Raw genomic sequence first — 17,535 nt, 5'->3', positions numbered from 1 at the left:
CTCGACCACAGACCACATCACAAGGTGGCGGGGTTGCGGCCTCCATGGACCCAATCGGGTGTAGGGGGGGCTGGCGCTTTCTATTAGAAACAGAGACAGAGGTGGGTGGTCGCACCAGGTCCCTGATGGCTGATGGCGGTTTGGGTGGAGACGGGAGTCGGATTTTGTCTCCTCCCTGTCGTGGCATTTTGCACTGTAAATGAACACACTGTTGTATATTTGTGCATGTGTGTGTGCGCGCCCTGACACAATGGGCCGGGTGTTGCAAAGCTAAAGAGTTCATTTTGGTCAGCTCAGTCTCTATTTGCCACCACAAAATGAAAGGATAAAATAATAATAATACAGCGAGACCTTGACTTGAGGTGTTTCTCGGTTGATTTTTTTCTGCTGCAAGACAAACTAAGTGAGCTGCCTCCCGTGTGAAGTGGGAAAAAAATGTCAACGTCGCCGAGGCTATTTGAGCTATTTATTGAACGGGACAAACAGTCACACACACAAATAAAAATTGAAAACACCCACAAGCAGCGACGGATGTCCCTAACTAGTCCATGCCCCTTAACTCATTCACTCCCAAAGACGTTTTTAAACGTCTTTTCCGACTTGGTCCAGAATTGGCTGGTACTGAATGAGTCAAAGGCACACTTCCACTGCAGTGAGACAGTCGCAGTGAATGTGCAGCTGCTTGAGCGCGTGGACGTGTTTTTTGCTGAGTGGTAATGTCTCACTATGCAGAAACACACGCACTCATTATTCCAAGCCCACCAATCCCACCTACCTTCGAGCAGAAAGACGGCCTCCTTGCGGAAGATCTTGACCAGCGAATCGTCCAGTTCTACTTCTTGAAGCTTGGCCAGCAGCTGCTCCTCGTTGCGGCACACCTTCTCCTGAGCGTACAAGCCGTCGGGCATGACGCGCTGCTGGCCCAGGCCCATCAGGGCCGTCTCCACCGCCAGCGCCACGTACGACTCGCCGTCGCCGAGCAGTCTCTGGACGGGCATTCGCTGGAGGTCCGCACGAGTCACCACACTGGAGCAGTCTGTGGAGAGGCAAGGGCAGGGACATGGTGATCAGATTCGGATGCTCTCACTTAGCTGAGTCATATTGGACACTTTGAATCAGGGGTGGCCGTCCCGCGACTCGCGAGCTGTCATTTGCATTACCTGAGAGATCCAAGCAGGTATTAGATCCCTCTTCTCCCACCCGTCCCGACTCTGTCAGCGTACTGAAGAGGGTGCCGATGGGATCCAGTGGGTGTCCCACCCAGCCCTCCATGTTGGTAATTGAAGTGTGGCCTTTATGGAGCAACTCTGAAACAAACAATACATTTATCGGCATACATCACAGGAAGATAGAATATTCCACGTGGACTGAAAACGGAGCCTCACCTTTTTTATGCCGGCGGAAGTGCTCGAGTTGCCGCTGCTGTTGCCGCCGTAACGTGTTCACAATGGCGATGGCCAGGCGGAGTGCTTCTCGTGGGTAACCGTGGGACCGCAGGGCATCCACCCTGGCGCAGGCTGTTGGGACGTGTTCTTCAAAAGAAAAAGAGAGCGAGAGATTTGCCAAGCTTATGGCAACGTCTATTGCATCTGCCGTGTTTTTATCGTCTTCGCTCACCGTGCCACAAGGGCCAGCCGCGGGCGTCAAATAGTGAGCCCTCCTGGTTGTCGTGGTAACAGTAGTTGGCGTAGAGGTCACTGGCAATGATGTGCTGGAGGTGGCGGTCCTGCCAGTGCAGGTCGCAGGCCTCGATGGCCCGCGTGAAAACAGTCCTGTGGGGCCGCATCTCTGCGAGGAAGGATGACGGGCGTCAGGAATTCGAGAATAACAACAATAATTTAAAAAAAATCATAGAATGTATTTTTTTAAAACAGTTCTTTTTAAATATATAATGTAAAAAAGTAAAAAAAAAATCACTGCTTTTCAAATTGTTGTCAAAATAAGAGCAGATTTGGACAATTTTGAGAAACCGAGGGAAACGTTTTGCACCATTTTAGCATAGCTATCATCAAAATCTCTGCAGTTGGAAAGAAAAACCACGAAAATGGCACGTAAAAAAAGACCCGTGTGCAACACTGACCCTGGTTGCTGTGGGCACCCTGTGGGAGCGAGTGGGTGAGGTTGGGCAGCTCGTTGCCGTGGTTTCCGTCTTCCCACGGACACACGTCCACGCTGTTCCACCTGCGCAGCTGCCGCAACCAGGATGACTTTTGCTCCGCCTTGCAGTGCGGGTTCAGTACGATGCACATCCACAGGGCACCTGGTGGACACCAAAACATGGAGGCTTTAGCCCAGGGGAGGGGGCAAAGTTTTGTGCTCAATAATAATATAATAATAATAATACATTTTATTTATAAGCGCCTTTCAAGACACCCACAGGGACACATTGGAACTTTACACTCGAAAGATCGGCCCGATCAGTCATAAATGAAGTCATATGTAAATGGATTATTCTGTACATTTCAAGTTACGAGAGGGTGTGTACACTTGTGCAACCACATGATCAGTTGTTTATTTTTAATGAAACTGTCCAATACGTTTTTTTCAATTGACTAATACAGATTATAGCCCACATTAATGGAGGAAAAAAGTTTGGAAATCATTTTTCATGGTCTCAATTTGTTTGAATAACATTTTAAAAAAAAATCATTTGAACAGGGGTGTGTAGACTTTTTATATGCATCTTGAGGGTGTCTTTCAAAGAAGCGCAGCAGTTTGAGCGGCATCATGTTTTCCCCCCTGGAGCACATTTGGTACCCCACAAAAAAAGTATGTGGAAGATCTTAACTAGTCCCGAGGCAACGCAAACTGTGCACACATCATTTTGGAGCAAATTGGAACAAACAGAATATTAAAAAGAAATGCTTCAGTCTCATGGGATGGGAGCACATTCGGGGATTTTACTGTGCAGACTGCATAGCACGCTCCATTGTGCGTGGATAGAAGTTGAGGGGTGGGTTTGGGAGAAAGGGCTAGGACAAGGACAAGATGTGAAGGAGGTAAAAAAAAAATGTAAGAAAATGGGGGTGAACATAAAGAAATGTGGACAAAAAAAAAAAGAGTACGAAATGGAAAATGAGCTGATGTGGACGAGGACGCTCTGCTTTGTGTCTGGAGGTAGACGAGGAGCCGCAGCCTCAAAAGGAGGACAAGACAAAAGAGTGACGATCAAGGAGAGAGGGAGAGAAAAGAGGCGAGCGGGGCGGCATTGAGCGCACATCACGGGGAGTGATAAGGACTCGAGAAGAAGGGTTTGAAGTGTCGACTTCAAAAAGAAGAGAGCCGACGCACGCGTCCAATTCCGGGAATACGTGGCGCAGAAACAGATGAGTTCGTCGGGCTGTCCAAGCAAAACGTGAACGACGAGAGGAAAAGGGAGAAGAGACAAGGTTGTCAACAACGCGAGAGGCATCGGCGAAGACAGGGGAGACAACAAAGGCTGGAGACAACATGGCGGCTGCCCTGTCGTCTGTCACAAGACGACACGGCATCAAACGCAAAGAGTGCTCGGCTAACCACTTTGAAATTCTGTCAAAATAGAATGTTTTTAAAATGGAAAATGACCGTGCTTACAAGGGAATACGTCAGCCATGTTTACTGAGTATGTTAGCGTATGTCGGCCATGTTTGAAGAGTCTCTTCCCGCGTGTTGATCACGTTTGTGGAATGTACAGCCCTTTTCACACAGCACAGTGTAGTGATGCCGACGACAAAGCCAGATTTGCGAGACACGAGAGATGAACATGCAGTGATGGGTTTAAGAAGGCGGTGCTATCAGCTCAACCTGAAATGCACCTCGAAGCGCTCAGGGTGGAACTGCCGCTCACGAATGAGATTAAACTCTTCAAGTTCCCGCTGAGCCCTGTGTAAAGGATGTACCTGTCCCCTTTTTTACTGCTCCTGCCCTCCTCCTTGTTAAAATGTGAAAAGCAACGGCTTGTTTGCCATAATGAAAGACATATTTTGCCGAGGTGCTGTCTACAAAAGTCTCTGTATTCACTTCCTGGTAGGCTACTACGTCAGCACTTCCAGATATGGCTAAGATGGCCGCCGAGGCGTCATGGACTTTGCGCAATCCTTTCACACTGAGCGGGTGCACAAGTTTTTAGTAAATCGGATATCTTTGTGGTGTGCGTTAGGGTATGTGGGACATGTTTGAGTAGCATATTAGAAATGTAGCTCATGTCTGAGCTAAGGATTTTGTCGCAGTGTCTTGCCAATGTTTCCGCCATGTGTTTTAGCATGTCGGCCATGTTTGTGGATAGTTTTGCTGCCATGTTTGTGACGTGTTTGAGCATGTCATCCATTTTGGGAAATGTGTAAAAGATTGTCATCCAGGTTTATGGAGTAGGTTAGAGTGTGCAAGGCAGGTTGGAGGAGTATGTCATCACGTGTTGGTGACGTTTGTGAAGTGTAGCAATGTATTCCGGCCACGTTTGTGGAGTATGTTGCAATAATTATTGTGGAGTGTGTTGCAACCATGTTAGCGCCGTTAGCTCCAGAATGCCGAACAGATTTTTCAAACGCATTGCGGCCCTGTTATCAGGATTGCGTTGCAAAATGTTAGCCATGTTGGGTGAGTGTGCTGGAGCATCTTGGCCATGTTTGTGGACCATGTTTCTGCATCTCGGCCAGGTTTGTTAGCTGTTATGTGGCCAATATTCACACTGGATTTTGTGTGTGTCGTCGAAAACAAAAGGATAAACACAAAGACATCAGAGTGTGTCTTTTGGGTACTGTCTGGTTCCGATCATCCACCTTGTTGAAATCTGTGTGTGTCTGTGTGTGCACATGCGTGTCCCGTACCCAGTTCGTCCCAGAGCTGTCTGTACTTGTCTGTCATGGTGGTGCCTTGTTGTCTCCACAGCGCCAGCCGAGGGTCGGCCATGAACTGCTCTGTGATCAGTGTTAACATCCTCGCTCCGTTGGAGTCACGCATCTTCAGCATCTCTCGCACCTACAGGGGCCAATAGGGAGGTCCGTCAGTATACACACAGTGTAGACACATTTTGACATTGAGGATATGAAAACATATACTGGATTGTTAGCATCTTAAAACAAAGGCAAGTTCATGGACACTTGAACTAAATTAGACGGAACAGACAAAGAACTGCAAATATAGTTCAGGAACAACAATTGCAATTATACTTTGTAGAGCACGCTGGCCTTCACCAAAGGCAAATAATCCGGACGTAGCCCAATTTAGCCCAAATGCAAGCAGACTGTTGACATGTAAATGATGCATCTGCATCAGAAAAAAATGTTTTCCCTTTGGATTGAAGACATGGAGATTGTTTTCGCCTAATCCTGTTCAGAAAGTGGGAAAAAAAAATCCTCTACTTTGACATAAACTTTTTTATTCCTTGGCCAAAGTTGTCAGAAGTTGTTCTCAGCCTGATGATGACGGCCCGACCAATTAAGTATTCCGGAATACTACAATACACCAGTTTTGTCTTGATAACAATTACCGTACACAATTTACATGCAGTGTAGCTAATGACGTAGCTAGCTTACAAGCTAGGTAGCCTAACTTAACTGACCTTCACCTGAGAATTTTTAAGACACTTTTACATAATCTTGTTGCCTAACAATAGGAACTAGCTGAAATATTCCAAAATCTGAAAATTAATCAGCAATTATAATAGTTTATTTTTAAGTAACAGAGTTGTATGGATCATTCACTTTCATATGGCTACAGATTTAGCCAGTCATTCAGGGAAATCAAAAGCAGAGGAGAAGATGCATTATGTTTTCAGGAGATATTTTTGAGACATTTTTCTTTGATGCATTGTATTTTCTGATGCCTTTTGAAATGGTCTCCATGGTTGCATTGCAGCAATTAATTTCCACGGGCACATGATGTAAAGAAGTGGAGACAAGCTTCCTGGCTTTTAGTCCTCTCCAATGTTGTGTCGAGTACTTCGTGTGTCCTTGCGCTGATGCCGACTTGCGGGGGACTGATTGCCATTCAAAGCGGTTTCGATCCTGGAATTGGTTTGAAAGTTGGGCATTCATCCGAGTGAGAGGTTGCATTGAATACCGATGACGTATTGCAACTTGGGACACGCTGGCTGTTATGGACGCCGGCCGCCGCACAATTGCACTCTATTTCAAATGTCAGCCTAAAGGAGGACCGGTGTCACTTATTTAGGTGTTGCCTCTCATCTGTGTGCGTATTATGTTTCAAATTCGACCGTGTACATAAACGTGCGCATGTGTGTGTCTGTGTACTGTGGGTGGATACATAAACACTATTACGAGAACGTGGAGCCGGACAGACTGGACCTTAATGGTATTGTTCTGCTGACTTCACACAGTGTACACATCCCATTAACGCAAAGCTCACCTTTGCTATTACTAATACCACGCCAGAATGCACCACGTACACCGCACCACACGGGCTGCAACTCAAAATCGGCTACTGAGGCACGACGCTCGTCTGCGACACGTCTATCGGCTCAATAAATAAATAAATAAACAAAATTAAAAAACAGGCTACATTCGTGGAGTCTGTCGTCGGCATCATAACAGACGCCTCCCTTTGACTTTTGTGATCTCAGTTCTTACAGGGACGTTTAACCGCTATAACCTGATGAACCAATTTTAATGCAACAACAGCGGCAAAACCTCCTGGATGAAATGTAATGCCACTCTTTAGATACTTATCTCCGTAATATTTATTTTCAATATGTTTTTATAAACTGTACTTTCACTTGACATACGTTGTTTTATTGTTGTAATATTGTTTCAAAAAAACAACCCCCTCCACCTGCAGTTGAGTAAACACCACAGACCAGTCCAGTATTTGCAGCCACGCGGTACCTTTGTGATGGCAGAATGTTTGATGGAGCAACCGGATTTTATTGGATTGCGGAGGTGTACCTAATGACGTGGCCCATGAGCGTATATCCGTACTGCATGTTTCGTTCACTGTTTCCCTCCAGCAATTAGCCGCAAGCTAAGAGGCTGCGCGGCACTTCTAATGCATGTGCCAATGTACGTCGGAGATTACGTGGAGAACAAAGGTCTCCTCTCAGGAGGGAAATGAGGAGCGTATAAGTGCACTAGAGAGGGAAAATATTAACCAGATGCAGAGTAGCGACTACATTTGTCTTGTTGCGGTGAAAAGGAAAACCTGAGGGCAGAATCGTGTACCGTATAGACCCGCCTGTCCGGGGCTGAATGTGTTGTTGTGTATGTGTGGTTCTATGTGGAAAGAACAACGCTGGCGGTTGTTGACCTTGCTGAAGAGCAGGTTGAGCTGCTTGCCCGAGCCGTGGTATCCACCCTGGGACAGGAAGAGCTTGACTTGCTCCTGAACCTGCTCCTCATCCAGATGCCAGCAATTCTCGTCGTCCACGCTGGCCCCTGCTGTGGGGTCCGGTGCCCCTAAATGACACATAGATGAATCATGTGTATGAGTGTTCCGTAATCTTAAAACATGGAAAGGTGTTTGTTTTTGCTCCGTTTCGTACATGTTTCAACTTCTCTGTAAAGATATTCCAACACGTTAGCAAGGTCTCTGTCAAGTGCGGGTGGCTTTAAATATTTACATGTTTGTTTTATTAAGTGTAAAAAAAAAGCCCATATTATTATTATATAATATTGTTAGTGGAAAATGTATGAACAAAATTATTATGAGCATTAGATTTCTCAATTAAGACATTTAAAAAAAATTCTTGCCAGGCATGACAACCAGGTTTTTTCTCTTCTACAATGCATGTCTGGTGCACATTCAAAATGGTTGTGAAAGTGTGGGTGGGAGGGATGATGAGTAAAGTCTGGCCACAATTTCGCAATTTTGACCCTGTGAACGATCCCTTTAATGTATTTACCTCTTTACAGGTCAGGATTAGTCAATAGAATATAAAGCACATTACATAATATGGTCTAACTACATACCACTGTACAAAAATCGGGAGGGACGCTGGTATCTGTGTAGACTTTAAGCAAACAACTGAGCAGAGCAACAGACTAATTTTCAACCCTCCCTGCAATCATCCCCATCTCCTTGTCACTCCACTTCAAGAGGTAAATAAGGGCTCCATAAAGTGTTGATTAGAGGCATCCAATCTCCCCTTTACTGTCTGCGTCGCATTAATGAGCGCGGAATTGATCCTACCGCAATTTGCCTTCATCATACACACACGCAAGTAAAGGTGAAACGACAAATCTCCTACAAATGACTGCATGGGTAATGCATGCACGGCCTACTTCAATTGAGGGCTAGAAATCAGTGCAATAACATCAGGAAACAAATATGATTTAAAAGAAACACATTGACGATACATGTTGCAATTTTTATAATTAAGGAAGTTAAAACCTAACAAATAAAATAAATTCTTCATTTTCATTCAGAATACTTCATCCAGCCAGACAAATTTATCACGGCATTTTTCCCCAATACAATGTCAATGCAATCATTTGCCCAGCTAACTAAATATCACAACATTGCAAATCAGCTATTATATGACAATGCCCAAAATGATTTAGCTACATATTTGTGCAGCTGATCAAGACAAATACAGCCTCAAAAGGTCATTTACATACAGATTTATCATTCAACATGTAGCTCCTGTTGAGATACAACCTGGGCAGGTAAAGCATTGTCTTTATTCATTATCTATTCATTCGCTATCGTATATCACAGTGTCGCTCCTGATCCAATATCAATGATGCGTTTGCTCATCAAATCCTAAATATCACTACACAGCGATTGTACAATAATTCATACGTGAAAGTCAATGACGATACACATCAATATCTGTCTAACAAGGGAAGGGAAAACTGATCTATATATATATATCCATCCATCATCGACAGATCAATGTCTCATATAACAGAGTACCTTCCAATGAAATGTGATAGTTTGCATACAAGTATCATGATGAGAAAGCTATGGATGATAATCCTTCGATAATCCATCCATCACAGACTGAGAGACAGATGGAGAAATAGCTGTCATATTAGACACAGAGCAGCTCCTGATACATTATCAATACTTTTTTCCAATTATAGATGTAGCAACGGTAAACATTTTATTTCCAATAGTATGGTCGATGTGTCCTCGCAAGTCCAAACGCTGTATTCCGATTCCTGTTGCGATTATGGAATTTGAATTAAGTAGCAAAATTACATTTTTAGCTATCTCGGGTGGCGGCCATTTTGCCACTTTTCGACTGAAAATGACATCACAGTTGCTCAGGGCTCAGGTAACGACCAATCACAGCTCAACAATTTTCCGAGTTTGCTCATGTGACGGTGCGAAGCCGAGCTGTGGCAAAACGGCCACCGCCTTAGATGGATTAAAACTGGTGGATTTTGCTGCTTAGTTCATATTCCGCAAACGCAAAATAAATCAGAATAGCGTGTTTCGACGAGTGGGGACCCATAGAACATATTATTGTAAAGAACGTGTCTGACTTGACTTCTCCAGTACTCTAGAGCAGGCATGTCCAAAGTCCGGCCCGCGGGCCAAATCCGGCCCGCGGTCGAATTTCATCCGGCCCTCGGCCCCTGTCATAAAATCAGTGCCGTCTGGCCCGCAGGTTGGGCGCAATGGAACACGTGTTGCATTGACTGAGGTCTCGTAGACAGGTGAGTGATGTTTCATAGAGTACTGCTTCCCTCTAGTGGCTAAATGAGTAATAGCATTTAGACACTAGAGGGCATCACTCACGAGTTAACAAGACATCACTCCGTGTTTATATTGACTGATATGTCATATTTCAAATGATCCTTGCAGTTGTGGATATGTGTCTTGCTTGTTCATTTCCCTGTTGTTCGAGTCAAAGGTTTTGTGACTATTGAAAAGTCATGGTGATACATTTTATGTTTCAAATCAATCAATTTGCACTCAGGAGACTTCTGTTTAAGAAAAAGTCAAGTGAATAAGCAGTTGCATGTGATATACCTGTTTCAAATGAACCAAAAGAAATTCTTAAGATTGTTGAAATTAAAATAAAAATGGAAATGTGAAACAGACTGGCTTACTAAAATTTGTTGAACAATACTGTTGTTCAATGTAAAGAATGTCAGCCAAGGTCGGCCCCCCGACATTTTACCACATAAAATCTGGCCCCCTTGGCAAAAAGTTTGGACACCCCTGCTCTAGAGTGTCCGGTGACTCTGCAGCACAGTAGCAGAAACAACAAAACCAACGATCCATTTATCTATCTATCATTGATGAATAGACACAACAATACCACATATACAGTGAAAACCACAGAGAAAAACAACACGTACTGTATCTCTTTGAGAAAAGATGGAAACTCTCAAAAATCACAAAATATCGACACTACAGACAAAACTGTTCTTTTAGTTGTCTTAATTTGTGTTTTTCTCCCGGTTTGGATTTCTTATATTTCAGGCTCAACCCATCTCATCAAAGCACTACTCAAACAGAGTGAAATTCCCGTCGAGCATCTATCAACCATTTTGGCAACCTGCTGCAGGGCTATGATGATTTATCACGATGCTAATTTGACACATCAATATTTTGTCCGAAACACCATTCATCACGCACTCACCATGGACCTGGTTGATCTCGGAGTTCTGTGACAGGATCTCGTCGGCCAATTTCTGTGCGGTGGGCAACACCTCCGTGTGGTGGACAGAGATGAGATACTGGACGAATTTCTGCAGCTGGTCGCGGCTCATCTGGAACAAGGTTTCCGAGATGGGCAGGTGCAGTTTGACCTGCTCGGGCTTGCGTACCCGATAAAGCGAGAGCGCCACCACGTGGGCGCAATAGAAGATGTCCTTGTTGCCGCAAGTGCACGTGACCGCGGTGATCTTGCAACGGTCGAAGCTGACGCTGACGCTGCATACGAGTTCTGGGGACGAGGGCGTGGCGGGGTCCGTTACTGTGCCGCTCAGATGGAAACCTGGAGAAGAGGCGGATAAACAAAAAACGGTCTGAGTTCCGTAATTCTCAGTGGAAACACTAAATTCAATGTTCAAACTGTGCATCACGTGGCGGTGGATTAAACATTATTTTTCTTTTTTTAAATCCAGTAGTGGACATTTGTTAAATACATTTCAGTTGTGTTCAGTACCATGCATTTCATCAATTACAATGATGTGTTTATAACATTCACAAAAAATACTTTTCACTCTTATACTTTGGAACATTTCGGTCTGTATTTTTTTTTTTTACTTTTCCTTTCAAATGTAACAATAGTATTGTTAGATTGAGTTGTTACTAGGGGGACAACTTTGGGTGAGGGAACAGGAAGTGACGTTGTTCTCCCCGATGTTAAGAGACTGAGTTACGTACGTGTTCTGCATGAGTTATGCCAATAAAAGTCAAGTAAGCAAGATGCTTTAATTTTGTATGGTCAGTCAGAACGGAACAAGGTGAAACAATATATAGGAGTTGAATCAGTGCATATATTTTAACTGGAGTCTTTTTTCTTTTTTTTTTTTGTAAACACAACTAACAGAGTACGGCTGAGCCGAGAATTGTGACAATGATTGTCCATCCATCCATCCATTTTCCGAACCGCTTGATCCTCACTAGGGTCGCGGGGGGTGCTGGAGCCTATCCCAGCCATCTTCGGGCAGTAGGCGGGGGACACCCTAAACTGGTTGCCAGCCAATCGCAGGGCACACAGAGACGAACAACCATCCACGCCCACACTCACACCTAGGGACAATTTAGAGCGTCCAATCACCCTGCCATGCATGTTTTTGGAAAGTGGGAAGAAACCGGAGCACCCGGAGAAAACCCACGCAGGCCCGGGGAGAACATGCAAACTCCACACAGGGAGGCCGGAACTGGAATCGAACCTGGCACCACCGCACTGTGAAGCCGACGTGCTAACCACTGGACTACCGGGCCGCCCGACAATGATTGTAAAATGTAAAATGAACAATATTAATTAGGAAGCTGACTGAAGCTTAAATCATTTTCTGGACGCAAACAGCAAATAAATATTGACTGTTTGTATACACGCAGCTCCCTCGTCATACAGCATCTATTTATGACTATCAATGCTCTTTGTCTTCAAAGGGCAGTACAGACATTTCCCCACGTGATGTAAAGATGTCGTGTGCTGTGCCGCTCATCTTGAGTACAGCACGCACTATACACATAATCACACACTTGCTGATTGTTTTCCTTGTCGTGTGGAGTCTTGCGCATTTATATTTTTAAAAAATTGCTGCGTACCTCGCTTAAGTGAGACATCCCCACCAGTTCACATCTGCAATGCATGTGAATGACAATGAGGAAGTGAGGAACGTGTGGGGACGTTCCAATATGAATTATACACCCCCCCCCCTCTTTCTTCCTCCTCCACCCCCCTCCGCCAACGACTTTGATTACAATGTTTGATCTTATCCCTGACTGTCCTATCTGGAGGCGCGGCCGCGTTTTATTATGCCGGGATGAATATGAATGAGTGAGGCGGAGTCCCCCCCCCCCCCCCCCTCACACACACACACACACACACACACACACACACACACGCACAAGACGAACATATGAAACTGACACACACACACTCGGCCACAGCGTGAGATCATGCATTTATTAATCATGGGAGTGGTTAAGGGGGGGGGGGGGTTATGAATGTATTTATGCGCTCAGGAGAGATGCGTGAACTACACAGGCGAAGACATACATCACCTAAACATGTTTATCAAAGGGCCGAGCGCACGCAACGCTGTTATATCAAGCATGTATTAGAGCGGATATCAAAGCAATTCTCCGCTGATGTGAGAGGCAAGGGGAGAAGTTGAATATTTCATTGCGTACAGATGGAAATGGGACGCATGCGTTGGCTAAAAAAAGCGGGTCTGTTAGCAAGGGTCGCAACACATACAACCCCAGCAGGTTGGACACTGAATGAAACAAAGTCTTTTTAAACATCAAACACTTTGTAAGCGCACCTCATTGTACTTAAAGTACATTTTAAAAACAAGATAGTTGGAATTTCAACCTAAACCTCAGTCTCAAGTCTTTCTTCTTGCCATTCTTCCAACAAGGCCAGATTTGTATATGAGCGACTAATAGTTGTCCGATGGACAGATTCCCCAACTTTAGCTCTGTAGTGCATCCAGAGTGATCGTGGGCAACATCTCTGATGTTTGGGTTGAAGGTTTGGAGGGAGGGCCGGGTCGGTCAGGGGTCGAATACTCTCTCCATTTAATTTAACTTGGTGGCGTGTTTCTTGATCTTCATGATTCTGTTTGCTCCCTAATAGTCTTTCAACAGACCATCACAACCATCCATACATCCATTTTCAGATCCGTTTTCCCTCTCAAGGGTCGCGAGGCACGCTGGAGCCTATCCCAGTTGTCTTCGGGCAGTAAGCCGGGGGACACCCTGAACTAGTTGCCAGCCAATCGCAGGGCACACAGAGACGAACAACCATCTGCGCTCACACTCAGACCGAGGGACAATTTAGAGTGTTCCCAGACCATCACGGGTATTTATACTTAGACTAGAAGACAATTCTTTCACTGTAAAGTACATTTTGTGGGTCAGTGGATAGTTGAAATTGTTCATGCACCAATTATGATAACCTGTAACCTGATAACATGATAGAGGCTGTCCAATGTAGTGGCCACTGTCCCTGAAAGGGTGAAGGCTAAAAGTACATTTCAGAGTCTGAACTTTTATTTCAGTATCAGGAGTTGAATCAGCACATTGACTTTTAACAGTCTTCATATCTGTTCTTCGACTCGAGCACACAGCGTGAGTACTTTTGCCACCTCTGTTGAGAACATAAACCGATGCAACGTTATCTGCATGAGGAGGAAGCGCTGGCGGCAAATATGCAAACACTGCCAAGGAAATGCGTGTCTTTTTTTTTTTCCTACCAAAGCGAAAGCCAGCTGGCAAGAAGGAGGGCACCTTTGCGAACAATATTCACACAAGACGCGATGAGAATATGGCAGTTGCCCGCATCTACGCTAATCAAAGCGAACCGGCGCCGCTGCGAGGGCGTCACGCCGACTCACCTAAGTGGGACAAAAAGGCTTACAACCGTGCAGCTGGTGCGACAACGGAGGACTAAAGATGATTCTGTCGGTGTGCAACTACACACGGATAACAGAATGCTTGGGAGAAAAGATGTTTCACTTTTACTTTTGCTCCCGTTAACTATGCCAAAACGATACCACCGGTTGCTGGGCGTGGGCTACGGAACAACACTGTTCTGGACTCTGATGTTCAGTTAAGTTAAGGTTTTGGTTTCAACATTTTGAATGAAGCAGGACTTGCGTGGCAAAATATGCAGCGGTAAAGGCAAATGAGTTCATTGTACGGCATTCTTAACCTTAAAACCTCGCATGGCGGACCTTTGTAAAATGAAGAAGCCACTGGAAAGGTGCCATTGAGTAGCTGATGCAGGGTTGCCATGGCAATGGTGGAATGCTATCCTCCGGATAAAAAAACAAAAAAAAAACGGTGCACCGTCAAAGTGATGCTGCACAAGTTTTGTGGTCAGAGTTGCACAAATCGTTGCTGATACAAGGTGTTGCGAGCACGTGAGTGTGTGACGTGTTTCAAGAGGAGTCCGGAGAATGCAGCGAAAAGACAACATCAAAAACATGTGAGAGCAACAACATCGGAATAAAACAGCATATTAATACAAAGACTGAAACAGCTGCACGTTACTTTGGTTTCCAAAGCGTTTTTGTGTCCCCCCCCCCCCCCCCCCCATGAGACTAAATTAGCACAATTCTTCAAATTCATGACACATGGAGGACGAAGTGGTGATAAAACTCATTCAAAAGTCTGTTTTGTTTCACCCTCCCACTAACCAACCAACCAACCAACCAACCCTCTCGCTTTTCCCACAGATCTCTCTCTCAGTGGCAGATGGGTAGGTAATGAGTTTCGCCTTTTCCTGTCCAATCGCCTGGGCACCATAAAGTGCGACCCACGCCAAATATGCCCTTTTAATTTAGCCAAGTGCTGAGTACAGGGATATTACTGTTTAACTAACCCCCACCCCCAACCCCCCAACCAACACACACACACACACACACATCTCCCATGACTGCTGGTTGGGCGGGTTTGAAACCTTCCACGTCTCATGTGCTTGCTATTAAAGCGCCTGGTTCCCACCCCGGTCTACTGAGCGCCAGCCCCCCCACCCTCCTTCACTCCCACTTCCCCGAGTGGTGCTCAGGGCTCCTTTCTGTGCCGGTTCAAGAGGCCGGCCTTGGCTTTCAAAGTAACCATGGCGGCCATTTTTAGAACAAGGCCTCAGTGAGGTTGCCCTAGAAACCCCTCCTGGCCGCAGCGGTGAAATCACACTCGGCCCGAGGCGTTGTGGAAGAGTGTATGAATGAGCAAGCCAGAATGAGTGCATGCTTATATACTGTGTGTGTGTGTGTGTATTTTCACATATATGTGTGTGTGTGTGTGGCTTTGAGGGACCACCCACACACTTTTGTTGATTGGTTCTAAGTCAAAGCAACTGCCCCGCCCCATCAAACATTATACACATCCCTGATTAGCCAATACCTTTAATCTGTTTTTAACTTTTTTTTTTTAAATTCAAACACTGGTAAGACTGGTAAAACTGCTCTCTGCGCTCCAGCCAGAATCCCCGCCATTGTCCATTCAACAAGCACATGACAAAACATCAGTAATAAGAAGGTTCAGCCACATACAGCCACAGTATGGCATAATTTCTCCGAGTAGCAGTGAATTGCTAATACACTCGATTCAGATTTGAGGATGTATTTTTAAAATATCGACATATTATGCCTTTACTTTACTTCACTTTTCAGCCATTTATTGAATTCAACGAGAATATAACATCAATGGGCACACTCACACACAGCTAATGCCCAGGCAGTCACAAGCAGAACCTTCCCATGGCCAAATGGGCCCCGCCTCTTAAAGGCACATTTACATCTCTAACAGAGACACAACAATAGGAAGAATACTCTGTCAACCCTTCACTGGCTCCCCATACATTTTATAGAGTTATTTTGAGGATCCTCTATTTGTTTTCCAATCTCTAAATGATCTCGCACCTTCTTTTCATTTTATGCTAGCCGCTAGCAGCTAGCGGTTTGTGTACGTGTTGAAATTTATAATATGCATACATAAGTGCGTTTCCTTTCCAGTGCTACTTTTCCATACTGCAAAAACAATCATTTCATCAATCAGCATTGAAGACTCAATCAGCTGGGTCAAGCTCCAGCTCACCCGTCACCCTGTACAGGTTGAGTGGCGCAAAATGGAATGATGAGTGCACAAGTAATTATATGATTTTCCTCGTCGTCGCTGAAGAGAATATATGTCAAAAGCTCCAGTCTTTGAAGAAAAGCTGCAGACTGGAAGTCGTCAACATGGCGAGACAGAAGAATGTTGCCTTTATACGCGGCGTATGAAATAGGATTTAGCTCCCCACATGAAGGCTGCCCGGCGGAGATGCCGGTCGGCAGCCTCAAAGATTCTCACAGAAGCGCTGTATCCCAAAAAAGGGCGGAGGGGGGAAAAAAAGACGCAAATTGCATTAAACAACAAACATTTCTGTAATTGACTTAAGATTGCACGTCAAAGTAAAAGACGGGGAGTGGTCATTATGACTATTGGCTGAATTGGGAGTGATGGTTAACCAAATCTAATATGGCTATACTAAAAAGTCCGTGATTTCTTTTCATCGTGAAAGCGAGTCAACCAAGAGAGCAAATAGATGTTAAATGTGCCTGTGCTCATCCACTTGGGCCTCGCACATTTATCAAATTACCTCGTCAGACAAGGGAACGGGGAAAAGGAGGTGGGGCTACACAAGCTTTTTATGATCCGAAGCCCGTGAGCGCCTGCAGCCGATTGGAAAATACGCCATCTGACTCCCGTGTTGACCAAAGATGGCCTGCGAAAAACCTCATGGATAAAAAAAAGCTACCGGGCTGGAATCCGATCCGAAAAGCTCAGATTTGTAGCAGGTCGAAGAGAGGTCGATGGGCAACCCCCACCTTTAGACCCTCGTCCCACCCAGAGTCAAAAGAGCTCCCCCCTAATCTCCCCACCGCGGCTCGATTAAGAGGCCTTTTTGGATCTCCGAGCATGTGTAGTCCTATAAGGAAGCACCCTAACAGAGATTGTAAACAGAGATCAATGCTATCCTGCGGAAGACGTTGCCTCAAATGCGTGTGTGTGTGTGTGTGTGTGTTTGTGTGTGTGCGCTAGGTGTGGGAGGGGCAGGAATAACACAGCTGAGCTCCTAGGGCGGCCATATTTATGCCTTGAACCCTCCAGGGAGGGCAAGGAGCCTTCTTCTCCCCAGATGTGTTTTCCTCTCACCTCTCTCATGATCCCAACTTGCTTCCACAGTGCTACCCTGACTTACAAGTTACAAGTGCCCCAACTTACGTCGAAAGGAGTGCCGCAACCGTCAATGCTTGCTCAGCTGTTTCTTCAACGGGGCAAACAGTCAACCACAAGGATACAACATGAGATAAGGAGCTGCTGTAGGACAATTCATGGCCAGAAGCTCACACGGAACTAACTTGCCGGAGCTACCTGATGTCACTCACTTGGCCACGCCCCCAAGACAAGGTACCA

At 45.3% G+C, this 17,535-nt stretch overlaps 1 protein-coding gene across 2 annotated transcripts in view; it reads right to left on the bottom strand.

The window, feature by feature from the left end:
- The window catches only part of LOC127602371 (zinc finger SWIM domain-containing protein 6), a 60,361-nt gene that overhangs the window by 14,092 nt on the left and 28,734 nt on the right, over positions 1–17,535 (bottom strand). For both annotated transcript variants that reach the window (XM_052068438.1, XM_052068439.1), the window contains exons 2-9: positions 10,529–10,885; positions 7,240–7,388; positions 4,806–4,956; positions 2,081–2,260; positions 1,618–1,788; positions 1,386–1,532; positions 1,161–1,307; positions 776–1,036 (exon numbers count right to left, since the gene is read on the bottom strand). In XM_052068438.1, the coding sequence (XP_051924398.1) occupies positions 776–1,036; positions 1,161–1,307; positions 1,386–1,532; positions 1,618–1,788; positions 2,081–2,260; positions 4,806–4,956; positions 7,240–7,388; positions 10,529–10,885 (1,563 nt within the window). The remainder of the gene's footprint in view (positions 1–775; positions 1,037–1,160; positions 1,308–1,385; positions 1,533–1,617; positions 1,789–2,080; positions 2,261–4,805; positions 4,957–7,239; positions 7,389–10,528; positions 10,886–17,535) is intronic.

Source organism: Hippocampus zosterae, chromosome 6 (assembly GCF_025434085.1).
Source record: "Hippocampus zosterae strain Florida chromosome 6, ASM2543408v3, whole genome shotgun sequence".
Classification (NCBI taxonomy): Eukaryota; Metazoa; Chordata; class Actinopteri; order Syngnathiformes; family Syngnathidae; genus Hippocampus; species Hippocampus zosterae.
Note: the sequence above shows the minus strand (reverse complement) of the source record. Positions and strands in the feature narration are given on the sequence as shown.